Below are 26,507 nucleotides of genomic sequence, written 5' to 3'. Positions count from 1 at the left end.
AATTAGAACAACTTGGATGTCCACCAGGCTAAATTGGAGGTTCTCCTGATCGTTAACAGCAAATATGCAGTCGGTGCACTCTTGCTAGGCCAACTCTTCTCATTTACAAAATAGTCATTTTTATTATCAACCCTGACCCTTGTGGCTGTACTGGAAGGATTTTTTTTTTTTTTTTTTTTTGCTGACGTTGCACTGGAGTAGCAGATAAGGCAAAAGCACACACAAAAAAAAAGTCAGTGGAAGCCGCAGCAGACGTTTCAAGCATAATATTACTCACCGGGTAGAACCCGAGATGTCACATATGGTAGACCGCAAGAGAGTGACTTAAAAACCTCCCGTTTTTTTTTTTGTTTTTTCGCCGAGTCAGAGCCTTAGGTTAATTACACTGCTAGTTGAGTCGGACAATGAACTATTTGCGCCACTACCTTCCTTCACCATCCAATTGAAGCTGTGAGAATAACACGGCACAAAGCTAATCTTTGGTCCCTGCAATAAAAGGCCGCGGGGAGCTCCTCGACCCGGGCGGGCGCAGATGCCGATATTAACACGGCGGTGTTGTCACGGTGTCGTGTTGCTTACGGTGCAATGACCGCATAACCTAATGTGCACCGCTCGAGCATCTACTACAACTAAATAATGCTGCTGCATCAAGAGGCGTGCAAGCTTTAAGTGCCCTATTAAAGTTTGCTGGAGGAAGAAGAAGTGGAGGAGGGGGATGGGGGTGGAGGGCACCAGCATCATCATCCCCACCACTGTCAGGAGGCGCATACACACAAACACAAGAGGGTGAAGGAATTGCGCTCATCCTCGCGTTTCCACAATTGTAAGATATTATAAGACTCATTTTACTATTGGCCAAGGTGCTTCTCTACATGACTCAACTTGTGTCAGGGCTATTGAGATGATGAATAGGGGGGAGGGGGGGGCAGTGCATATTGCTCTGCTGATGTGCACCAGCTGTTGCTATACCTTTAACGCTCCAACTCTAGGCTGATATTTATTGAGCGTGTTTTAATCGAATTTTTGTTGCGGGGGGGAGTAAGTGGGGGGGGGGGTGCTTGAGGCGCCTCTGCAGCGCGGGATGCTCGCATGCAGACAAGACGATGCACCTTTTGAAAGCACACATGCAACAACAAGCGCAGTTGGGCGTCGCGCAGCACGCATTGATGTACAAGTGGCACAAGTCCTCAAAGCGCGTCCATTTCGTGATCATTTTCTTCTCCAGACTTTAAAGCGTAAAAGAAGCAATTTGTTTGTTTGCAGGTTGCGATAGTAACGTGGTGCAGCACTTACCACCGCTTTTCTTCCAATGCGGTCCTCAGCGTGGGTCTTCCACGTAGTATCCACGAGGAAATCCACAGAGCTCTGTACACCGGGGGAAGTGGTGCTGAAAAGTCTGCAACTTGAATCGTGGGTGGCTGACTAGGGAGGGAGGGGGGTGGGGGGGGGGGGGCACACGATGCAAACCAAGCGAGGTTGCCTCTTTTTCTTTTTTCTTCTCCCGTTGGTGGATTTTCCCCGCGCGTGATTGATGCTCCACGGACCAACACGCGGCGTTCTTATCTGCGCCGAACTGCACCCCGAGTAGGAGAGACGGCGAAGGTGTTGATGGCAGATTAGTGAATGTTCGGCGATAACAGCCCCCAAGCTTTACCCCTTATTTGGGTTAAAACGCGGCTTCGGCAGGGATAACGCAGCAGATGTAACCGCCCCCTTTATTCTGTCAATTAAGATAAATGAAGTGGAATCGTTGCGTCCGTGAGGAAGACAAGCCTGCTGTTCGGTAATCTCACGCCGTGGAATGACTGAGTGAGTGCGCGGTGGCGGGTGATGCGCGTGGTGCGTTGCGCGTGGTGCGTTGCGCCTTGTGCGTAAAGCATGACGAAGATACCAAGTCCAATCAGTGTGAGGAAAAACTCACACTTTGTGCAACATGCCCAATATCACACACAAACAACACATGCGCAAAAGTGTGTTTTCCTGTTTTAATGTGTGTTTTGTTACAGGTGCGCATACCTGGATCCACGACCAATCCACATTTAAAAAAGACCTTTATTCTTTTCCAGGTATAGCATGATAAATGGCAAAAACTGACAGAGAATCATTCAGAAAGTGTTTTTAAGCAGTGCTGTACATAAAGAGACGGAAGGAAAGTAGAGAAGGAAAATGATAGGAAGGAAGCAATGTCTGAGGGGAAAAAAATTGGGGTTGTAGGAAAGAAAGAAAGAAAGAAAGAAAGAAAGAAAGAAAGAAAGAAAGAAAGAAAGAAAGAAAGAAAGAAAGAAAGAAAGAAAGAAAGAAAGAAAGAAAGAAAGAAAGAAAGAAAGAAAGAAAGAAAGAAAGAAAGAAAGAAAGAAAGAAAGAAAGAAAGAAAGAAAGAAAGAAAGAAAGAAAGAAAGACTACTTAAGCCACAGAAGGAAGGATGCATGAATTTAAAGCAGATGAGAGATCAGCGACAGAAGGAACAAAGGCAGAAATTAGGAAATTGGAGGTAAAGGTGAAGGGGCAAAGGTCCAATAGAAAGATATAAAGGAAGGAAGTCAAGAAGGAAAAGATCATCTGAGCGGAAGGAAGGTGAAAAGAGGCTCGTAGTTAAGAAGAAGGGAAAGGAAGATGTTTCAGTGAGGGAAGGGTGTAAGTGTGATGCATGTGTGAATAAAAATTGGGGTGGTAGGAAGGAAGGAAAAGAAAGGGAAGTCAAATGGCAGGTAACAAGCAGACATTTTAGTCCAACGTGGTTCAATCATCCACATTTAACTTCAGAGCTGCATGGAGGAACTCTTTACAGATGAATTCCTTCCATTTTTCTCCATCTCAAACACAATTTCCTCCATCCTCTGCTGTTTCGGTTGGCAACAAAATTGACTCATCAATTAACTCTGTAAGGCTGCCATGTGAACAATCGGACGCTTACTCCCTGTTTTTTTCTCAGTCACTGGAATAGGGAAAGATTCATTTGAGGGAGGCGTTTATTCGTCTCAAGTAGATGAGGACCTCGCTCCACTCTGCGGGTCACACCTCTGGAGTGGGCAACGTGGCGGTTCAAGCGCTGCACTCTTCTCCACGTTGCTCTCCTTTGAGGCAGCCTAGCTGCTGAATATTCATGAGTGATGTGCGCGTTCCGCAATCTGGGGGATGCCATGGAACTAAAACACACTGCCAACTTGTTCCTGTTATGAAACTAAATGTTAGATGTGTTTTTGTTATCCCACAATGCACTGGGACTGTGTTTTCAGACTCACAAATAGAACCTGCACAATTTCAACGGGAGTTTTAGTTTCATCTCTGCAGTTTAGGGGATTTAAACTAGCTTTGTTTTCATTGACATGACTTTCCGTGGATGTAATGCTGTCTTATCCTCTTTGCTGCTTTTCGCTAACTCTGTTCTGACCTGCGTAATTCATTGGATTGTGGTAGTCTTCGTTCAATGTGCAATTTTTTCCGAATTCACTGTGATTTTAGTAGAACCAGCACAGCTTGTACTTTTTTGGGAAGCCTTTTTAACAATCACAATTTATCCATCCTTCTATTCATTCATTTTTTCGTGCCACTTGTCCCCACAGGGCATGCTGGAGCCTAGCCCAGCAGTCATCGGCCAGTCGGCAGGGGACACCCTGAACTGGTTGCCAGCCAATCGCAGAGACACAGAGATGAACAACCATCTGCAATCAGCGTTATTGGAATGTGGGAGGAAAGCCAAGCGCCGCAGGCTCGGGGAGAACATGCAAACTCCACACAGGTAGGTAAACGTCTGAACTGTGAGGCAGACGCGCTAACCAGTGCGCCCCCGGACAGAATTTATTATCGCTTTATTTCGATATGCATACCTCGGGACTTTTACAAGATTTGAAGAAGTCTTGAGGAGATTTTACAAGATTTGCAGTCGTCATAATTTTACCTGAACTTTGGCACTTATCTGTACTTTCACTGATAGCAACTGTAAATAATGAAATGAATAAAAATATCGACACAAAATGACACCGTAACGCACTGCTGTAACCTGCATCTTTTTTATGAACGAAAATGACGGTAGCTCTTTTTATCCATGTAGATTTTATGACCTATCTTAAGCGGGGTATCTCACTGAAGGGAGGAATGTTTGCGAGTGTCAGTAAAGGTCGCGGATGCACGTTCACCTCAGAGAACATTTGGTGAACTTTGAACAAACCCTGATAAGAGAAAAACATGAAGTGACCAACCCAAGCTCTTAAGATGTTTATTTTATTCATTTTATTTTTAAGTTAGCCTTATTTTGACCTGTGCCAGTTTTACAGGGTTGACTTGAGTCATACTTTCATTTTCGCAGCTTTTCCACTATCCATACTCCTCTTGTAACTTGTTCAGCATGGTTGGGAATGATGGGAACCTCATTTTAACCAGCTTTTACGGGATTTACGGTAGTCTTGTTTTAACCTTCGCAGCGTTTATGAGATTTATGGCGGCCTTATTTTGACCTGTGCAATTTTTACAAGATTTATTTTAAAGGTGCTATAAAAGTGTAGAGGGCACAAAAGCGGAAGCTTCGAGGGTACCACCCCAATGGCAAGAGTCGAAAAATGAATATTCATGCACTGTTTTCCCTGGGAGTGCCTGCACTGAATAGGACATTTTCACGCCTTCCAATCCCGGCAGCTCAGCTTCCTTGTTTCAATTAGCCACGGGGTGGAGAGAATGGAAAGCCGCGTTAATTCCAGTCACTCTCGGAATCCCCGGACGGCGTAATCACCTGCCCCCAGACGCTGCTCATTTCATGGACACATAATGGGAATTACTCAGAGTATAAATTCTCCAGTTCAAAAGGTTCTCTCATCTAGTGGTGTGATTCATTAGGAAGGCCAAACGTTGAGCTGCCTGCGACAGCTTGGGATTTTTCTTTTCTGGTCACTTCAATTTAACTCTAGAGGAGGAAAACTGAATGATTTTCTACTTCTTTCAATCAAGCTGGCAAACAAAGTACCCCACAGGAACGTCAAATGACCTGTGTGTCCTTCAGCTTCAACAAACTTTGTGGCCAACATGTTGCACTGCTTTTCGACAGGTTCGGTTTCATCTAACATTGAACTCATGGTGGCACAACATTTGCTTCTATTAATAGTTGAAAAAAATCCCCAAATCATCTCAAATTCTTCTTACAACATTACCAAAACAATAAAATGACCCGAACAAACAAATCGGTAACGTCCACGTATCAGCCAGGCCTAACTGAGCTCCAAAACATGCCTTTTTGGTTCACTGAGTATTTTAAATGATCGGTATATCTTAAATACACACTTGCTCATCTGTCACTTGAATTCTCTTGTAATCCAAATTCAAAGCGATGACCTTCGATGTACGGGCGTACAATCAAACAAAGGTTCAATGCATTGACAACTGTCTTTCTTGGCTTACTGTAACATGAAATTCAATCCCATCCCGTCCTTCTGTGGCTGCGCCGCATCATAACAACAGGCAATTAAGTATCAGCGTGTGGATGTTCAATGTGCTTGAACGTCAAAACTATCCATCTTCACTGGGTGGGTGGGTGAGTGGCTGGCTGCACACTGTAGTTTGGCCATGATGTTTTTATGAGGGTGGATGGAGAAAAATGTTATTGTTTGTTGTTGTGGGCAGATGGGCAGCTGTCAGCAGCCAGGTGTGCTACTTGTATCATGCGCTATTACACGCATCCTGCTGTCATTTGTATTGATTTAGCATCTGCAAATGTGGATTCTGTTGGCTGGCGTGAGAAAGAAACAACATGGTGAGAGCAGCCCCTGGTGGGATGAAAAAGCAATACGTGTGCGTGTATAGAATGTAAAATAAATAAAAATATATGATTTTTTTTCCTTTTTTTTAATTACCCAACTGACATGTTGTAGCTCATATTACTAGACGTAAATACATTTTTAATAACACCTACCATGTGAGCAAGGGTGTGTAGAATTCTTATATCCATTGACAGATCCACTGTAGATTTTATGAACTGGGATCAATATATAAATGTTTCATTGCGTTAGACCTCATATCGATCGCAGTTGACTTTAGATGAGGCACTCTGGACTGATTGCGAGCCAATCGCAGGGCAAATGAGCAATCATTCACACTCATCGGCACACCTTTTGGACAATTTAGTCTTGAATGAGCAATGTGTGCAATCAAATCAAAATGTTGATGTGACATTACTTCGGTCATTTAGAATCAAATCCAAATTGAATATAAAAAAAGGCATTTTTTTTATGCTGGTAGCTTTTAGCAAACGCTGGTGTCCATCAAGAGGCGGCGCAAACAATCACAAGACACCAGCAAAGTGCTTCTCTTGCAGGGTTGAAAGAAAGCAGGCAATCACCTCTCTGGCCGCAGGCACAGCAACAACAATCTCCTGCTCGTTTCCCAGGTCGTTAAAGTGCATATTTAAAGAAAAAGGTTAATGTCGCTAATACCTTTCCAGGCTTCGACTTAACAATGAAATCCATTCTCTGGTCATTCAGGATGAGCCCGAAATCAAATGCTACTACATTATTGCGTGTGGTTCTATCCTGAGCTTGAATTGACATTTAATAGTATTCCTCTGATGATCGGGTCACTCTGTTTTCACGGTACGCTTATGCTGCCAAGTCACTTCTAGCACATTTCTTAATTTCTTAAATAAGAGTTGTAAAGGAAATCTTAAAGGAGAAGTCAAGACAAAAAAAATGTTTGCAAAGATATGTTCTTTACATCTGGTAAATATGGCACTCTGCTTAATTTTGTGTTTGTGGACTTTGACTTAAGCAGGAGGGGGACAAAAATGTTTTGGCCATTTTGCCACTTGCTGTCACCTGAAAATGACTTAGACAGTGTGATGTCGAATTCAGTTTGTTAGTTGTAGTAGTAGTAGTAGTAGTAGTTTAGTGTTAGTGGTGTAGTACAATGTGTGTTAATGTTGTTGAGTTTCTGTTTTGAATGAGATCAGCGCCCCCCTCTGGACAGATGGACTTCGACGCCATCCTGTCCATCCAGTTTCTCCTAGCGTGTGGACGGACGGCTCAGACAGCAGAGAGAGGAGGTTGCCGTAGCAACTGTGCATCGTCAAAGTGCAAGCAGCGCCGCAGCCGCTTGAGTATGACCCCATTATGTACATATATTTTTATTTCAACTCTGTCAAGGTTCCACTCGCCCTATTCGAGCGAAAAAGAAAGAGCCAAATAACATCTGCGCACACAAGCACAGTCAATGCTTATGAATTTACGTGTGATGAAGATTGGATTGATCACTGTTCTGTGGGTAAATACGATTGCTGGTTTATTTTATTTTTGTTTTACTTTCATCTGGGTGTCTGCAAGTGTACCCACCATACGCCATCGTGAACTGCAAAAACACAATTGTGAAGGTACAGTGTAACAATTCTATGTGACGTTTTATGACATTAAAGATTTTATAGTATAAAAGTAAACTAGTTTGAAAGAAAAAACCCTTTTCCTCAATGGAAGTCTTATTTTTCCAAGAAAAATGGATATATACTCTTTGTATCCCCCTGCCAAAAAAAATCAAGAGAAAAAGACTTTTTTCAGCAATAAGTCAAATATTTTCAAAGAAAAAGTATTTTTCAAGGAAAACAAGACAAAAAACAAATATTGTATTTGAAAAAGTAAAAACCATGCAGCATGCATTAAATAGTGAAGCGCAGGATTAATAACCGTATGCACAAAATAAGAGCAAGTAAAACCTTTGGCTTTCCTCCCGTGGCACTCACTGTTTTAGAAGCATTACCACTGCAGTTTAATTATGTTTGCATATTTACTGCTGCAGCCACCCGGGGGCATCACTTGCCTCTAATTACATTTTTCATTCCCCAGATTTTCTAATGTTTCTCAACAGCAGTCGTCTCAATAACTCAAAAATACACACACATGCCAAATGCTCTCGACACCAAGCTTTTAGAGTGGCGCACAACGCACATACAATAAATTGTGTAACCTGTAAAATTGAATGCAATGCATTGTGTCCATTTGGATTTCAAAAAATGAAGCAAGAAAAGACAAGGTGATGTGGTTGCACAAGTGTTCACCACCTCTTATAATCGTGGAGGTGGTTGTGTTCAGAGTGACCCAATCACATGTAAACTCGTGTTAAATGAAAGTTTGCGCCCGCCTACTAGCATTTAAAGTGCCTCTAACACCCCAAAAAGTTCACAAAGGTTCACGTAGGCTTTTCTTTACATTTTTTTGCTCTCTAGCAGAAGCCTAAAGGTTTTGTGTTGCAATTTGAACTGTTCATAATGAATGAAAACTTTTTGGGTTTGTCACTTGTCCCTTTTGGAGAAATATTTGCTAGATAGGTCGGGAAAGTCTGTAAGTAGTCGCTTAGAGAGTTTTCCTGCCCTTCTAAGATTTTTTTTTTTTTTTAATCGTTAAGCTGGCAAGAGTCACTCGACGTTCTTAAACTGGTTCATCTCTTTATGACACGTGGTTGTTTAAACACCAATGAGAATGCGCTTTAAACTACTAAAAAAACCGATCTAAAATTTTCTAAAAAATTAACATCAACCAAAACAGTCATCTGCCCGTACCTTTTAAAGCTAAGGAGATCAAGTTATTAGTCATGTGAGCCATCATTTGTTGATGTTTAAAGTGGCGCTGTCCATTACCTGCGGTGCTGAAACCGCTGACTCGAAACGACAACCCACTGCAACATTCTTTTAAACCAATAAGTCGATAATATACCGTTTGCTATGTTTAATATTGGCTTTGGTTTAAAGCCAGGAGCAAACAATTGGTCCTTGCAAGGGAGTTGGAACCAAAAGTATCCGTTTCCTCCACCGGCTCACTCTGGTCCGTACGCAGTGTTGCGTTTCCCCCGCTATCCGCCGCCTCTATCCCCGAACGCCACTTACGTGACTTTCGTACGCTCGCTGAGCTATTAAAGGTTAAATTACGTCGTGGGCGTAGTGGCTACTTGTAATGGCGGCCGTGCCGGAGATGCGCCGAGCTGTGTAAAAATGAAGCGGAGAAGAAGTTATATATCTTAAAGCAAAAACGCCGAGGCTCCTCCCGAGGAGGACTTTGCGTGTACAAACGTCGCCTTTGAACGTGGTCAACTTAGCCGTGCTTTTCGAACGCCTGTGCACCCCTTCCGCGATGATGAAGCTCAAGTCAAACCAGACCCGGACGTACGACGGGGACGGCTACAAGAAGCGCGCCGCCTGCCTGTGCTTCAGGAGCGAATCGGAGGAAGAGGTGAGTCCGAGGATGTGGCGAGACAGTCGGGCTCATGTTAGCATTAGCACAGCCTTAGCCTCAGCACTAACTGTAAATGAATCTAGGCGTCAACAGAGGTGTTGTATTTTTTACAAGTGCTACCTTCCAATAACTTGTATGTTAACTATTCTCTGTCGTTTTATGTTATTGTTATTTAAAATGTGTATGTATTTTCCCGAGAGTTATGTAAGCCTCTTCAGTATCAGGTTAGCCGCTGTTAGCTTCTAATTAGCTTATGCTAACGTTCTTCCGCCGGCCGGCCGGCCGGCTCTCGCCCAGCAACCGAAGCCGGCAGCCCAGGTCGTTGTGCGCTGTGACTCGCTGTCATTCAAGAGGCAGTCGAGATTGTTAATGGTCCAATAAACAGCATGCCTCCTTTGTTAAACGAAACTGCTAGTGGTGCTAACACGACAGGCACCCAAGTGTTACTTATGCTGACCTTAGCCGATAGAGGAAATAATGATGCACGCTTTGTACATTTGTTGTTAGCCGCTAAGCAAGAATGTTTATCATCGTTCATGTCCTCACGCCCTTATTTGTTTTGATGATTGTTGGTCAAGTGAGGTTGCAAAAGTATTCCGACTCTGTACTTTGATAGAATTACTTGTTGTGGAATAACCCTGACTGTGCTTGAAGTACTTATTCGGCTTCATTATGCAAGTAAAAAGTACTTGAAAGAAATACCCCATGAACATCATAGGTAGGAAAGTAATCCAGTGATTTCAGTCATTTGACACGCTCCAATGGAGTCACCCGTAACTATTTGCATACAAGTGATTTCTAACAATTTGGTGTTCCATCCATGAGTTGCCGCACATTATTTCTCAATGGTTGGCCTCCCCCAAAATGGCTGCACAACAAAGTGTCATTGTGTGAGTACATAGCATCCGTTCAAGACCGTGAAGCCACCCCACTGTCTGCAATGCCTTTGCAGGTGCTGCTGGTAAGCAGCAGTCGGCATCCCGATAAATGGATCGTTCCCGGTGGGGGCATGGAACCCGAGGAGGAGCCCAGCGTTGCTGCTACTCGGGAAGTGTGTGAGGAGGTGGGCTTTCACTTCAAATGTCATTATTTTGTCTGTGCTGTAGAGTTGTAAAAGTGCAAAGGTGAGCTTCATGCTGAAAGACATTTTTTGATGAAAGGACCCCACACACACCGCCCCTGACCAATAAAATGTTTATTTTCTTCATCTATTTCCTCTGTACTGCAGAATGGATGGAGAGCAGTGCAGTCAATGTCAGGCCAGCTCCTTTTTTAATTTGGTGAACTTCAAAACCAAATTTCCTGATGAGATTGCAGTATTTGTACTCATTTATTCCAGACTCACCACTCCTTCTTTCCGCATACTCGACAAATACATTTTCGATTTATATTGTTAAAACTTAATAACCCTCAAGGACAAGTTCTGTGAATTTTTTTTTTTAGAGGGGGAGGACATTTCCAAGAGAAGACATTTTCCCTCTCAACGAGTGCTACGTTTTCAAGCCTTTTTTCTTTTCTTCAAGAAAAGTTTGACAGCATTATTATTATTTTTTTTATACAGGGAAACCTTACACTAAGATCTGTTCAACTTTCCCAACTAAATTTCCTATTGAAATCAGCGGCTGACGTGAGAAGCAAACATGGCAGCCAACATCTTCGCTATATCCCAGTCAGGCTTTGTTCACCAAAAGCTGGTCAATACTTTCTTTATCGGAGGGTACCATCAATCAACCACAGGGATTAGCAAGCTTCTCGAATAACACAAGAACCAGTATCTAGTCACAGATTTAAATGAGTCCGCTTGCTTTGTGTAAACAGAGAAGGTTGACAGAACCATAGAGTGTTTGACTTTGGATGTTGTCCTGTCAATTGCTTTTACTCTGGGCCAAATAGTTTCCAGTTAAACCCCTGTTTCAACTGCTATGTTTGCTTGCTCGGGCAGAGCCTAGCAACATGTCGCCAGTGCCATCGTGGTCATCATGTTACATAGCAGTGTCAAACAAGGTCAGCCGGGATTCAGCTCAAGCCACCTTTTACAAATGTTTTAAAGTGGTGAGATGATTCTTTTTTTTTTTTACAGTGATTTTCTGACAGGATTAAATGGCAGCTAACCTTAAACATGATACAATCTGTTGGCGGGAAGCTTGTTTGTGTGTGTTGCCATTATCGAACCCTGACCATTTATACCAGTTACATTAGAACCTAACCACTGATAGAGACAGGTTAAGAAAATTGCATTCGTAGAGCCAACTCGCTTATATTTTTGTCCGAGCTAGGGTGTGTTTACTTTCTCTCCCTCTGAAAGTAAGCCGGTATAAGTTTCATCTCACCCGTGACCCCATTGAGGACAAGCGCCATCGAAAAGCAATGGATGGAAGTCGGGCCATGAGCCAGGAGGAAAGAGTCATAACAAACAAAAAAAAAGTGCAATGTTTACCACAACAGCATGTCTAGGCCGACACAAGGAATCAATGTGAGGAAATTCAATATTGCATACCATTGCTAGGTAGGAGTACAGTGATGCCCGCCGGTGCACATTCAATCGTTTTATTGAACAAACAGCAAGGAAACAAAAAGGCAATAAGCACAGATTTGCACACAAGCTGCCAATGGCCTCGACTTAGGCCAAGGAAATCAGCCGTTAGCCAGTTAACAGCCATCCGACAGCAAGTTTGCAAAAATCAACTTTGATTTTTAATAGCTGCAGCCGTTTCTAGAGAACCTAACCACGGTGTGAAAATGGAATGAGGCAAAGGTGTATTTAAGGATTCCTAGCCACGACGCAACACTATAACGCATTGAGGATTACTACTTTGTGTTGAGGCTTTGTTGGGGAGGAATCATAGCCCAAAGAAAAAGTTCAAGGTACACCTTCGGATTGCATGACTTTGAAGACACCGTGGCGTTGGCTTTGTCGTCCGTGTTCAGAGAAGGGGAGCAATTAGTAAACAGTTGGGAGTGACCCTTGCAATCCATATTCCGCCTTTGGGACCGCTTTCACCTGCCACTTTAGTGGAGTATTTCTGGAGGGTACACGGCGCTATTCACGTCGTTGGCATTTTGATCGGGGCGAAGACACTGAATCCTCGCGGCTGTCCGCCGTTTGGCACCGTAAGAAGGCCATTCTCTGTGCCGTGTCCAGCACAATGCCGGATGCTGATATCATCGCTCATCCTGGCTCCTGGTGCGTGGATGCGCCTCTTTGTTGGCTTTGTTTAGTTGCAGGACGCTGCCAGCACATTTCCACCCGGCTTCTAAAACGGTCAGCAAATGCCGCTCCTGCCTGGACTGTCCTTTTATTTTTGTAGAGATGTTAATTTGCAGAAGTGGGGAGACCATTTAATGGTCCCTCTCTCCGTCCGCTCGCCGGTAATCTCTGTTTATGTGTGACTCCATTTTAGCAGACTCAGGATACTTACTTTGAAATGTCACCTCCGTGCCACACATTTTACGGGATGAAGTCGAGCAATGTTTTATCCTCGGGACCAGGTCGGGAGTCTAACTTCATCCCGCCTGTAGGCTGCCCCGAGTTCCCCCCTTCGCACATGATCTTTCTTGAAGCCACACTGCAACACTGACACCGCAAGTGTCGTCAACAGTTATTTATAGACTGTTACTGGAAGATGAAGAAGCAGCAAAAAGACTGACCTTCCGGAAAACCTCCTGTCAGAGCCATCGTCTACCTCCATGATTGATTTGAGGCCGTTGCCTCTTTATGAAGCTGGTGTAGTTTTAGCTGGCTTTTTTGTAATACTCACTTGTGCTTATGTTTTTATTCGGCAGGCGGGCGTGAAGGGGACGTTGGGTCGTTTAGTCGGCGTGTTCGAGGTGAGCCGCTGTTCATTGGCCTATAATGTTTGGCTCATTAAAACCCCGTGTGAACTGACTGTTCCCTTTCCCGCCTTGACTCGCAGAACCAGGAAAGGAAACACAGAACCTTTGTTTACGTTCTCATCGTGACGGAGGTTCTGGAGGACTGGGAGGACTCGGTCAACATTGGTAAACGGCACTATTTGTGGGATCGGTGCGGCTCGCAGGCTGTCGCACGGCATCCTTGTTTTACCCGCCAGAACTTTTTGGAATTGTAAAGAGGCTACGCACATGCCGATTTTTAACATCACAACATATCCGTTTAAATGTTAGCTCAAGACCGCACATTGGTGAGGATAAACTGCGGGGCACATTAAAATGATTCATGCCGGTGAATGCAAAGGGCTACCGGTGACACTTCTGACATGGACAAATGTGCTCAAATTAACTTGAACTATGTTAGCAACAATTGGGGATATTCATCTAGATGAAGACACTGATCACATTAACAACTGGTCACAATAATTGGCGAAAATGATTCAAGCCTGTTGAAAAAGTTAAAAAATCAAGATCCAACATCTTACATATATAAAAGTGTTAGATATTAATGTCACTTCTAAACCTTTTCCAGGAAATCACAATAACTGCTGAGCTATTTTTAGATCGGGCCTGCAGGCTAGTCTGAATCAAGCTATTAAAAAGATTTAAAGTGGGGAGGGAGGCGATAGTGGGAATCAAATATTTACAGTCACTTTTGAGCACACATCGATGCAATGACATCATTAAAAATATCGAACCATTTAAACATTTACGATCGGAGGCCTTGATTGCTTTCCGGGCATATCGAGATAATGGTTCAGGATGTTTTTAAAAGATAATCGATTGTTTTTCAATTGTCTGTGTCACCAACAGGGAGGAAAAGGGAATGGTTTAAAATAGACGATGCCATACAGTTGTTGCGGTGTCACAAGCCCGTGCAGGCCACGTACTTCGAGGCTCTCCAGGAGAGCTGCCTGACCAGCAACGGGACCCCGTTGGCGGCCACCATTGCCCCCACCTACAGCATCAACCAGAGCTCCGTCTCAGATATCAGATAACTAAAACCCCAAACTGAACACCACCCCAAGCACCCGCCACGCGACGCCACGCGCCCCCCTCCGCACCCTCCACGTCAGGAGCTTTTGGCCACCACTTGCGCTCTTACTTCTTCTTCTTCTTTGACTCTGTCTGCTTTGCCTAGCCAACTCCTCGGCGACGCCGTGGTGGCGCAGACTGGATGACGAGTGTCGACGGAAACACCTTGTGCATTTTTCACCTCCTTTTGGTTTTGTTTTCTTTTTACTGAACCCCCTTGCATGAAAACAAAAGACCCCCCCCCCCCCCCCTGCGATGCACCCGCAGTGTGTTAAGTGAATGGGGGGAAAACTACTTTTTACCGTTGTCACGTAAAAGTGTGTATCTCTCTCTCGTGCTTGAACCAGAAAGGCTTTCGACGGTCCTTTTTTAACTAGGTGCCCCTCCTTTTTGTTTTTCAGACTTTTCCCTGTGCTCCCTTGTTTCTTTGGATTTTAGGTCCTTTGTTGTATTGTTTTGTTTTCGGGCCTCCTTTTATTATGCTCGTCAAAGCATAGTTCGATCCTCTCCGGAACTCGTCTAACTGTCACACGGTGCACGTTCACTCCAAAAAGGTAGTGGAAAGAATGTCAACATTACTTCACCTGGAGCATCTTTTTTTTTTTTTTTTTTAAACGTACCCCCTCCTGTGATCGCGTGAAATGTTTTCTGCCGCACGCCAAGGGTCAAAGTACAACCATTTCAAAAAGCATGCAGCGCATATCCTGTTTTCCCTCCTCACGTTCAGTTTGCTTCAGTTGTTTACATTACAGGTGTCTTGAGTGGGCACCTTTCCTTTTTCTCTCAATGACCTTTCCTCCAAACGCCAACCCAGGAGGCAAAAATCAGTACCGCTCCCGACGTGTTTTTTTTTTTTTCCCAATATAACAACTGTATTAGCTCGCTTGCGTCTTTGTGTGTTAATTTATACTTGGACACGCAACGCACACCGAAAGTCGCAGAGAGTCCATTTGGGTGTGCTACAGAAAATCGGGGCGGGTTTATGTATTTAATCTGCACCCCACCCAATTTGACAGTGAGAGAATCAGCAATGCTGCGTTTGGCAGCATGCGGCGCAAACAAGCCTTGTACAGTGAGACTTTTGTTTTTAAAATGTAAACTGCTTTTCGTTTTTGGATACGAGCTTGTTTCCGTTTGTTTCTCTCTAAACGTCTGGCAAGAGTCTCTTTAGCCGCGTCCCGAAAGCCACCGGCTCCATACTGTGAAACTGGAGGCGCTGTTGTAGATGAGCACGGAAGACGTTTTTACTGTAAATTGTTTATTTCTGTATAGATCAACGGCGAGCATAAAAAAAAAAGAAAGAAAAAAAGGTGTCATTTCAAATGGGAATTGATGAATTGCCAGTCAGCCGTCCGCGTGACGTTGAACGAACGATGAGGCTGGGATCATTCTGAACGGGCTAAATGGTAGAAAATGGATGACTAGATCACTAGAACATGACAACCCCAAAATCCGCTATGGTTTCACATGAAAGGGTTTCCGTCAGTGGTCCCCCACCCTGGGTTTTGGCGGTCTTTTCGTCCAAATCGTAATTCGGATTCATGTTGATTCTTAGCTGCTTATCGTCTTCCCAAGCAGGTTTTGTGGTGACCGGATGGCCACCACCGTTTGGCTCTTTGCGTGCAAGTTGTCGACACGGAATGTTGAAGCCGACCTGCACATGTATGAAGAGCATGACGATAGTGACGTTAAAGGGTGTGGAAGTTGAGCCACTGAGTTGGGTTTTTTTTGGGGTTTCTGGAAGTGGAGAGCGTAAAGGCTGTGTGACGGGTGCTGATAGGGACAGAGGAAGTTGACCTGTAAGATTTTTTTTCGCTTCCAGGGTAGTTACAGATGGAAGAAAGATGCGTCGCTCTTCTGCCAAAGTTGGTGTCACTGTCAACTTGCTGGATTTCAACCATTTTCAAATTTCGGAAATAGTCTCGGAGGCACAACTGGGACCAGGGTGTGACATGTTTCCAGGGCAGCCCATCATGTGAAACCACACTGACAACTTGAAAGCTGTAGTTGGCTTCCGCAATGATAATGACTGAATTGAATGGGCTTCCTCCACTTGTAAAAAGTGTCAAGAGGACTCTCGTTTATTGCCGCCTAATCGGTTAGGCGCGGTGGGCAAAGTCTTACGTTTACGACACCTTTCTCAGGCCTGTCCTGAGGTTTCAGCGCTTCATCTGAATGTGCAATGTAGTCGCTGAGGGCATCGACCTCAGGCACACCCTGCTGGGAAGAACGAGTGAATGACAGGTGTCACGAGGCTACTGGATGATTCATATCCACTGATTTGTAAATCAGTCATGTTGACATGCTCATATTTTGTACATTGCTAACACAACACTTAATCACAAAAGGATTTGTCAGCTTTTTTTTTCCTTTAAATTAACAAGGAGGCACCAAATGGTCTTTACCCAAGTACGACGTCAAATGTATTCTTACTTTATTTCGGAAGGTGTCAGATTTACCAAAGGTCTTAGTACAGTTGTGTAGGAATTGGCTCAACCTTGTGGCCAAATTGGTTCAACTAAACTCGATCAAGTTTAGTACCTGTTTGCCTGCTGATTCATATCATAGCTAGAAACTGACTCCAACATCCTTGCAAATATGACAACACAGGCACTTCCTTCCTTTCAGCCGACAACCATCAGCCTAGAAGTTACATCCCCGCCGTGCTTTTGTGTTCAAGTGTCACTGGACTTTTTTCCCCCCCTTTTGTTTGGGACTGTAGAATAAAAACAGTGCAAGAAGACTGAAGATTGTAATATAAATGTGCCAACAATAAAACACCAGTATTTCACGTTAAGCCTCTTGTCTGTTTGTCCATGGCCAACTTTGCTCAACTTTTTACAAGAGATCAAATTAGTAGACCTCTGCAGACTTGCAGTTTATCACCCACGGATTTGCATATTTTCACATTTCTTTTTAATACATTATTTCTATACTGGTCCCTATCCCCAGTAACTATATTGTTGCTTATTTTGTCCACTGGAGGTCGCACTGACGCGCTATCGTATTCGTGAAAATGAATATTAATGATTTACTACCGAATCCAGTAGCATCACAAAATCACAAAACTTCAACAGCTTCAGTTCAAAAGGCTGGCTTGGTGGGATCCATTTGTGTTTTATTCATGCACTGGCTTCACTTATTTTTTGTTTACAGTTACATCAGGGCATGTTTCCGTTTTGCACCTTTATTTTGAAGAGCGGAGATCGTTTTCTTCTACTTCCTGTTTTGCTGACGCTTAACTTCCTGCTCACCTTCTCCTTGCTTCTGATGGTAAGCTACTTAAACGATGTTTTTACCTGTTGTCATCATTTGTGTTGAAAGTGAGGAGACGTAGTTGATCGTGCCTTTCTTTGTGTTTTTGTGCCGTTGGCCTGGCAAGTGTAAAGACGCACTATTCGGAAGCTAAGCTGCAGAAACCAGTCAAATTTAGCGCCCTTGGACGCAGGAGCAAAATACGCTAGGCTGCAGAAACAACTCAAACTTAACGCCCTTGGAAGCACAAGGTATGAGAAAACTAAGTGTATTATTTATTAGTGTCTAACATTATTTTCATTTGAATAAGAGCTGCTGTTTGTAATGTTTAAACGTGTAGTTCATAGTTTTCACGGTGACATGACGTTGGTGGTTAAAGAGAGAACTAAAGTGCACCAGTCAAACATCTCTGCATCTCATGTGAACCGCTTCAATAATAATATCAGTTATTTTGAAAATATAACACGTCTATCTTAAGAGCCTTTTTTCCCCCAATTGACTTGTGCCACCTAGTGGACATATAGGTTAGGTATCTGATTTTGACTTGCGCTTAAAAAACGAGAACCATGATCAGTTAAGAGGATGTTTTGAAACAAAGTGTTTCTACTTATGCTTACAAATAAAAGACAAAGAGCTTGACTTGTTTTGGATTTTCTTTATTGAACATAGCAAAAATCTACTGAGGCTGCTGCCCTCTGCCGCGCCCAAAACCGCCTCTCTGAAAAGAGAAAAAAGTTGTTTTATTATTTTTAAAAGGCCTTAACATTAGCGTTCTTGAGACTTGTGTTGGTAACTCACAAAGTGGAACTCTGTGGCAGCTCCGGCACCAGCCTCCGCTTTCTTGTCAGCACCGGCTGAAAAATTAGAAACGAGTAAATCAGTCTATTTTGAATATTCTGACTTCCAACACCATTATGTATGCAACAATAGAAGTCGTGCAATACATACGTGGTGCAGCAGATCGTCTGTATGCATCTCGGTCAGACTCTCCACGGTTAAGACGGGCAGGCCTGTCTCCTTCTGCTCCTGCAAGCACATGAGGATTTCATTGCTATTTCACTAGCACATTGGGTATAATAATATATGCAATGTATACTGTAATATTTATGATTTAAGGGCTAGGTTCAGAAACCAGGATTTCTTTTAAGTGATCGCTATGAACGCTGCAAAGTCAGCATTGCACACTTGTCACATCAGGCTATGTATTTATTTTGACAGTGAATGTAAGTAATGCAAGTTTATATGAAAGTTTAAATAAGCTGTGCAAAGAAGATACAGTGACAATACAAGCCGTTTTAAATATTGCTAAGTGCAATTTTTGGGGTTTGTCAAAATCTTGCATTTCATCACACTGAACTCTATACATACAACTTCTCACTGCGGTGACACAGCCCCAACAATTTGAAATGGAAGAATTCACGAATAACTGAATCTTTGTAATTTATCAGGCTTACCCTTGGGCCTGGGCCTGGCGGTCTCGGGGCGGGTCTGGCGACGCAGAGTGGCTGGCACGATCTCCGAGGGCAGGTGAAGGAAGTCCCTTAGGTACTGGATGCCCTCGTTGGTGAGGTACCAGTAGAAGTGGCGCCAGGCAAACTGCTCCTTGACGTAGCCGCATGACTTCAGGGACTGCGCAGGCATGGAGCATGCATGTCAAGTTCAAATCAGTCAGGAGGAATTCAGAAAGTCATAGGCCTCACTCACTTGCATCGCTTTAATCATTAAACCTAAGGTTTACTGTCTACTCAAAGTGATTTATAATAGGAGTCGATCATTCCCTCACCTGCATAGCTTTCATCACATGAAGGTTGGGCACGTTCCTGTCGGCAAGCTCGGGATGCTTGGGCAGGTGGACGTCCTTTTTAGCCACCATGACTCCCTCCTTGAAGAGGAGCTCGTAGATGGCAATTCGATTCTTCTTGGGCATCAGCATCTGCTCGAAGAGGAGACAGAGCGCCGTTAGCATGCTAGCCTTATCGGTTCACTCGCATAGTGTGGCTGCGTATGTGCTTCGGAGTAGCCAAACAATAAGCCTTAGCCCCAAAACGATCTCAGTGACTGTCATTTGGTTTTCACATTTTGCATACGCTCGGCACACATAACGAGGAAGACCAATTCAGCCAGGAAAATGGCAGCCATTGGTGAACATCGTATCTTCTCGTCTTTATATCAGCGGGGTTACAACTGTCACGCTCGAAATACATCGATCGCTTCAAGCCGAAGGCATACAAGAGTTGGATGTTGGCCAGGGAATTTTATTAACACTCGCGATGTTCTCGATTTATTTAGATTTGAACACCGGTCACATCTTTACCTTTGCGCTTGAGAGTAGACCGGAGCCGGAAAGAACGGATGTCGTTGATAGGAAGCGTTTATTGTCCCGCTCAGAACCTCTTTCCGGATGTCGCCCTCATTCGCCGTGGAGTGGAACTGCAGCAGAACTTTGGGCAAAAAATATCAAAATACCATGAGAAAAATAATCTATTTCTTGCGGGTATTGTAATGGAGAAAATGTTGGACTTTTGGTAAGTGAGAATTATTGGCAATTTTTAGTATGTTTTGTATTTTTATTTTTTGAAACCCTAACTGTGATTGGTCTCAGAAACAATCAATTGTCAACTGGGTAGTTTATTTGACAACGTTGTGAGTCGAGAGTCATATCAGTTGACCTTGTAAAAGTATATTAAGATGTACACATTTCCATGCTGTCTGTTGTGGACCTAAATTAAACGTGCCTATTCTTTCTCATTGAAGTGTGGCCTATTTATAAAAAGAAAAAGTAGGGGCCAGATTTCAGCGTCCCCTGAGGTTGCGTATTACTTTGTTTTGAAATGACCATATAAAAGTTCTACTTTATTTTGAAGCAGACAAAGAGCTTCCGGGAAATGCGATTTGTCCACTCTAGCTTGTAGTCAGCCCCCCCAAGCGTCTGACGATGCTGCCCGTCTTGCAGGACTGAAGCGATCAAGTGGATCGTACTTGTTGGTATGTAATATTTTCAAATCGTTCATATGATTATTATCCATTAGCTGCTAGCTTGCAATCATTTCACGTGTGCTGTGAGTACGATTAAAAGGAAACTTCATCGGAACTCTTGGTTGAACGACATTGCCGCTGCCCTGTGAGAATGGAATCCCAATACAGGTATACATGGAAAAGAAGAATGGAAATAATAATAGCTATCATCATAATATTAATTAATATATCATCTAACACTTTTGCAGACATTATGAATTCGAGGGGGTTTCTGGGAGGTGTCTTTTGAGCCAACGCGATATTCTGCTGCTGCGGTGTCACTAGTTTCATTTCCCATTTAAAGTAATTCATTGCAGATTCATGAAAGACGATTAATGGTAAAGCACGAAAAAATTTAAAAAAAAAAAAAAAAATGAAACATTGTGCAATCGCGTCTGACCTCCATGTTGTGCCTCCCGGTTGGGCTCTGTCCGCGGTTCTGAAATGTCTCAGCGTAGGCCTATTGCACGCAATGTTTTAGTAGCTCAAGCAGCTCACTTTTACAGTGGCACACATGTTAAGATGAATCCCTGTTGCTTATGTTGTTGCATATTCTCTGCATGAGTAGCTGCAAAAATTATAAGAATGAACAGATCACCAGCATGAGTAGCTGCAAAAATTATAAGAATGAACAGATCACCAGCTCTGACATTCAACATGCATTTGATTATTTTGGATTATATAAAAAATATTAATGCTTGCGATTTTTTTAGTATATATATTGTGAGTCTTTTTTCTTCATTTTTCCCCCTTTTATATCGTGGAACATTTTTACCAAGGCCCGTATTCATTCAGTCAGATAGGGATTGAATTTCGGCACTCATTTTACTTGTCTTTGCTGATTGGCTGAAAGTAGTCACATGCTTCTACCACTTTATTGTATCCATTTACTTACTAAACACAGTATTTTTCCTTACAATTAAATATAAAGATTCATGGTTGCATTATTTGTGATCTGTAGTCTGAAAAATTGTAAAAAATATATTTTTTTGCGTAATGTTGATGTATTTGTTGCGACTTATTTGAGGAGAAGTGTCTCATGGGATGAATTGACTGTCATGTCATTCAGTTACATGAACAGACAGACAGGGCGTCACCGGCAATTAACGTAATTGATAAGAGTCAACCCCAAAGTTGTCTTTTTTGACCTTACCGTTACTCACGAGGGACACAATCATCCCATTCTGTCTCTCCTGAGGTCAAAGTGTCAACATCTGCCACTCACTCTTCTCTTCTTTAAGACTACTAAAGTGCATACAGACTGTTGGGTACAAATTTAGAGCTAATTCTGACAATTACAATAGCTGTATTGGGGCTCTTTTGTTGTTGTTGATGTTGTTGTTGTTGTTGTTGTCATCCCACAGACATGCAAGGTTTGTCACACGTTGGAATTGAACTATTTACTACTACTACAAAGTACACCTCAACCAAGGCCTAAAACACTTACCAACACCAAGCACCAAGTAATCACATATGTGCCGCTTATCAGAAGCTGAGGCTGACTGGAGCAACAAAAAAAAACAACATAGCTCTTCTTTCCCTTTGGCATAATAGCATGGATAGTTTTATTATTAATACAGTATGGTGGAGGCCATTAACAGCTCATGTCTTCATTGTACTTAAATGGACGTGTTCTGAGGCTATGTATTGACTACATTACACTGAAAGGCTTCAGCCATCCTTATGTACACTTACAATATAACTTCTATTAAATGATTCATAAGGTTCATTGATTTCATGCCAGAAGCTGTTTGGGCTGAAGTGTTTTTTCAATGTAACCGCGACTGAAGATGGTTTCTATTTTATAAACCTCATTGTCATTTATGGTGATGTGCTTATTTGATTCAATTCAAGAAATAAGTCACCGGAGGACAGGAAAGCTTGGTGTTGCCATGGTGACACTGCATGCATGTAATTGATTCTCATTGGCGTGGAAGGTTTACTTGTGAGCGAATGGTTGATGACTGACGAATCAGTTCACATCGAATTGTATTATTTATTTTGAAATTGCCTATCAATATCAAAGAGATGACCCTCGAGTCGAAGCCGCTCTGCTCAAATTTGCGATGTCATAAATTAGTTTGCACAATGGCGGGAAGGAACACAGAGGTCAGATTGAGCAAGCCCACCCACCCAGGGGAAGAAATCTGATTAGATGACACGCAGATGGCAAGAGCATCTGTCTATGAGTGCTTGTGTGTGTGTGTCATCTGTATTAGACACTCTCAATCAATCAATGAATCTATCAGAGGTTAGGTTAGGACCATTTTATGTGTCGAGCTTTGTGGGAACAGTTTTAAGGAAGGGCCTTCATTGTAAAGTCCTGTTTTGTTTTGAAGAAGACATGCATTTGAAAATAGAATCTATGACAATACTATTCTCATAGTTGTCCCTCCCCCCTTTTGATTGGCAGCCGACCCGATAGTGACTCTGCGCCACGTCACCATGGTCTCCCCTCGTCTTTCCTTGTGTTCTTCCTCCTGTGAGCCTCCCTTGCTAATTATTGATGGCTTGATGCGTCTTTGCAATGAAATAGCAAAGTTCACTCTTGCAGTGTGTGTGTGTGTTGCGTGTGGGTGTGTTGAAGGTGTGTTGCATAGCAGCACAGCTGAGACGAGCGGCAGCGACGTTCTGGAGGTAGTCTGTAATATTTATACAGGTATCTTTTCTCATCCTTTGTCTGTTTTTTTTTAATGATTTTTTATGCTACTTGCTGAAATGTGAACTAGTTTAGCACGCCCGCTTCACAGTTCTGAGGTTCGAATCTTGAGTCAGAACCTTGCTGTTGTGATAAAAGCGTCTTCAAATCGCTGGATGAAACTTTTCTTTTTAACCTATCCTAGCTGCCCAGCTAGTATTTATTGATTAATTGATTTGTTTGTTTGTTTTGTGGGATCTTTATGATGACTCACTCTTGCAGCAAATTGATGGGTTATTTGTCATGTGGAGGCTCACTTAAAAGTGATTCTCAAGAGGGTCTTTCCACTGCCTCGTGCTCAGCACTAATGAAATATTTAAAGCCAATAAAATAGTCAGACGGCTAAAAATTGTTTTTAGAAATTTGAAGTCGTGTCAGTAATATTTGCAACTAAATGGCAGCATACATATCTTGTTGTTTGAATCCCTTGAGCGGCGTTCTACCACAGACCCGCGATCAATTCTTGACTCGAAATATCTTCAGTGTGACGGCTTGACTCTCCCCGGCTTTTATGACCACCGTATATATCTCTGCAAGCCTTTTATCTGTGCACACATCTCCTCCACCCTCTGTGTAATCAGCCTCTCAAACGCTGCCTGGAGCTTCAAACGACTTCCGCCATGGTTTTTCATACTATGCTCCAAAGACTTTATTATGTTTTTTAGAGTCTATATATCGTTCTTTTTTATCTACATAAATCAGGAATTACACTGCAGATCCAAGTGCCTAATATGAGTTGAGTCCACAAGCTAGCAAAAATGAGCAAGGGGCTGCTTTCTTCAATCGTCCAGTTTCAAGCCATCCTTAAGGAGGATGTCTTATACATCAAAACAAAACCTGAGGAGCTAGGAGGTGTAACCAGCTTCACAGCCAAGCAACACACCCACCAAGTACCCCCCCCCCCCCCCCCCCTCCACCCGACCGCCTCATTTCACCCCCCTGTGTCCCTCTGGCTCAGCGCTCTGTCAGAACCACTCAAGCTAAACATCGCGGGATTATCGCTCTCTCGCTGAGATACACAAACACACACGTTAGTGCTTCGGGTCGGTTCCGGTTCCTTTCCTCGCTGACTGTTGATGGTCCAAATTGGAGGTTGTTGTCCCAGACCACGTGTCTTCTTTCTCTCCTGGCTGCAGCCTGGGCCGGCGCGAATGGAGGACTGGGGGTAAGCTTTTGTTCAGGCAGGGGGCTGTGTTGGTCTTTGTCTGGTCGAGTTGATGCCTTTAGCTCACCATATGGGTAGTTGTGGTTCTTTCTCTGAACCTGGTGTCCCTCACGAAGGGGTGAGCAGCATCGCCTTTGTTGTCTTCTGTGTTATCAGCTTGGTAATGGTTTAAAAGTGGAAGAATCTGGTAGGCTTGGCCAAACAAAAGGCTCCTCTCGGCGTGAGGCTCTTGGATTAAACCAGTGTGATAAACACTGTGTCTTATCGCCCAAAGCCAGCAACTGGATTTGAAATGGAGTGGATTTTAGATTTGGAGGGGAAATACTCTCTCTCGCTCGCTCTCTCTCACCCCAGTGACATCTCTCTCGCCCCCTTCATTGTCAAACGTGTCCCGATAGTTGACCCAAATACCCACAGTGTGACCGCCCCACCCCCAACCCACAGATCTATCAAAACATCTTTGTATTGTTTTGCATCTTCCACACTTACCTCGAAATATTTGAACTGCGATGCATTGAAAGAAGTTTGAGTCGGATCTTAACGAACACGAAATGCAATCCATTGATTGAACAGACCTGCGTTTGAGAAACGAATGTTTGATTCTGTTTTGCACTTGTTTTTGCATCATGCTAAGGTGCTTTTCTGACAACGATTTTGTCCATGGAATAAACATTTGCACAATGTAAAGTGTTGGATGACATTGTTGGAAGGGATATCGTCAACTCTTGAGTCTCTCGATTAATTTGCAACATCAGGCTTGCGCCTTGTTGACGGCACGGTGACTCTGCAAGTTTAGGCTCCTCTTGTCCCCCAGGAAATGTCAGAGTGAAGATTAATAGCCGGTCTTTCCATATATGGATCTTTCCGGCATTCCAGGGTGTAGAAGCTGCTTGTTTTCTTGATAGTTTCAGCTCTAAATTGAAACTTTCTACTTTTATCAGCTTGTGCACAATTAATTGTGCATAGTTTCAGGATGAGACCAAACTAATCCTGAAAAATATGATGCAGATATTTTCTGATATTTTAAAAGCAGCTTTACCTGTGAAGGAAATACAAGCACGATATTGATTTACTAAGTACGCAAACCTCGAGATTAAAATATGCAATGCGGCATTAGAGAGAATCTTCTTATGATGCGGGATTTTTCATATGCTTTCTCATCTCGCCCTTGCAGCGCTTGAGAGGAGCTAACAAAGACGCCGTTGCCCCACCCCGACCGCCACCATGTCTGGCGCCTTTGACGAGTCGGCCAGCCTGGAGGAGAACACCGACAGTTTCTGGGAGGTGAGAACGACGGAAAAATGAAAGCTTTTGGTGATTAGCCGCCGCCGCCGCCGCCGGAGCACCGAATGAACTCCCGCTGAACCGGCCTCAGCTGGGAGCTCTGTGGAAACGGATTAATATCATTCGTTTTCATACCGTATGCGGCTTATGCGTTTGTTATTCGCACGTCTTTAAAGTCATAAATAGACTCCCTTTAGGACTCAGATACCTGTTGTGGTACCTAGATTGACCTGTAAAAGGTAGGATGGTGGCAAGACTGGCAAAAAAAAGTGTTTAAAATCATTCATATTGAACAAGTTGGACATTTATGATGGTCAGTCCTAGCTCTTCCCGTTTGTGGAAAAAAGAAAAAAAATCTCCCCTAATCATTAGCGTAACCTTTCAGAGACACGATAATTGGGACTTAAATTGAAAGTGAGGAAGAATGATTCAATTTGGCCCAATTTGCGTACCCCGAAAAGCATCTTGCGTGTTTTCACAATGACACCAACTAGGATTTCCGAGCAGAAGCAACCCACTTGTAACTGGAGTTGCCAGCAGTCATCCATTATTTATGATAGCTGAACGCTGTTGAGCAACAAACGAGGCCATGCAGCAGTTTTGTGGCTTTTCCGCATTCCAGCAAAGTAGGAAGACAAAAATCTTGCATCGCAGATCAAGAAGGTCATTGAGGCATTGGCGGGCCAGATCCCGCCCACGGGCCTTTAGTTTGTCACCGGTGTTCAATCTTGAGAAGAAACTGCACGTGCCCTCCCACTCTGCAGTATTCTGTCATCAAGCTCATCATTCAGCAGTGCGTTTAGCTGGAGCAGCAAAGGTGTCGTCTTCCACCCTGCCATCGTTACATCACAGCGGTTGACTGCATCGCGGCGCTGCAGCTCTGCTGACTCAGCTCTCTGCCATGCCGACCATACGTCTGCGGGTGGAACGCAAGCACTTGCCGAGTTC

General features: G+C 43.4%; 4 protein-coding genes, 1 long non-coding RNA gene and 1 pseudogene across 15 annotated transcripts in view; 3 read left to right on the top strand and 3 right to left on the bottom strand.

Moving 5' to 3' along the window:
• The window catches only part of LOC133162486 (metabotropic glutamate receptor 4-like), an 88,145-nt gene extending 86,324 nt beyond the window's left edge, over positions 1 to 1,821 (bottom strand). The window contains exon 1 of the mRNA XM_061291697.1: positions 1,294 to 1,821. The gene's annotated coding sequence lies outside the window, so the exon portion shown is untranslated. The remainder of the gene's footprint in view (positions 1 to 1,293) is intronic.
• Positions 1 to 7,940, top strand: part of LOC133162487 (uncharacterized) — an 88,392-nt gene extending 80,452 nt beyond the window's left edge. For 9 of the 11 annotated variants that reach the window (XR_009716231.1, XR_009716235.1, XR_009716239.1 and 6 more), the window contains 2 exons: positions 3,565 to 3,740; positions 6,933 to 7,940. This is a non-coding gene — a long non-coding RNA (uncharacterized LOC133162487). Of the gene's footprint in view, positions 1 to 3,564; positions 3,988 to 6,932 lie in introns of those variants that run through there. The other 2 variants (XR_009716234.1, XR_009716232.1) reach the window with 2 other exon arrangements.
• Positions 7,941 to 8,895: 955 nt separating this feature from the next.
• nudt3b (nudix (nucleoside diphosphate linked moiety X)-type motif 3b) lies at positions 8,896 to 16,939 on the top strand. Its single transcript, XM_061290329.1, has 5 exons — positions 8,896 to 9,195; positions 10,151 to 10,261; positions 12,982 to 13,026; positions 13,113 to 13,197; positions 13,921 to 16,939. The coding sequence occupies exons 1-5, from the start codon at positions 9,097 to 9,099 to the stop codon at positions 14,103 to 14,105; spliced, it is 525 nt and encodes a 174-aa protein (XP_061146313.1). The 5' UTR covers positions 8,896 to 9,096; the 3' UTR covers positions 14,106 to 16,939.
• Positions 16,940 to 18,037: 1,098 nt separating this feature from the next.
• On the bottom strand, positions 18,038 to 19,819 carry LOC133161747 (small ribosomal subunit protein eS10). Its single transcript, XM_061290330.1, has 6 exons — positions 19,712 to 19,819; positions 19,181 to 19,330; positions 18,852 to 19,026; positions 18,346 to 18,423; positions 18,196 to 18,251; positions 18,038 to 18,115 (listed from the first exon to the last, which is right to left on the bottom strand). Exons 2-6 carry the CDS (start codon positions 19,328 to 19,330, stop codon positions 18,074 to 18,076), a joined length of 501 nt encoding a protein of 166 aa, XP_061146314.1. The 5' UTR covers positions 19,712 to 19,819; the 3' UTR covers positions 18,038 to 18,073.
• A 3,911-nt stretch (positions 19,820 to 23,730) lies between these two features.
• pacsin1b (protein kinase C and casein kinase substrate in neurons 1b) overlaps positions 23,731 to 26,507 on the top strand; it is a 14,823-nt gene continuing 12,046 nt past the window's right edge. Inside the window, 3 exon segments of the mRNA XM_061290328.1 lie at positions 23,731 to 23,766; positions 25,450 to 25,485; positions 25,488 to 25,559. Of these exon segments, the coding sequence (XP_061146312.1) occupies positions 23,731 to 23,766; positions 25,450 to 25,485; positions 25,488 to 25,559 (144 nt within the window).
• LOC133162367 (small ribosomal subunit protein eS10-like) overlaps positions 25,594 to 26,507 on the bottom strand; it is a 6,889-nt pseudogene continuing 5,975 nt past the window's right edge.

This window comes from Syngnathus typhle, linkage group LG11, assembly GCF_033458585.1.
Source record: "Syngnathus typhle isolate RoL2023-S1 ecotype Sweden linkage group LG11, RoL_Styp_1.0, whole genome shotgun sequence".
NCBI classification, from domain to species: Eukaryota; Metazoa; Chordata; class Actinopteri; order Syngnathiformes; family Syngnathidae; genus Syngnathus; species Syngnathus typhle.
Note: the sequence above shows the minus strand (reverse complement) of the source record. Positions and strands in the feature narration are given on the sequence as shown.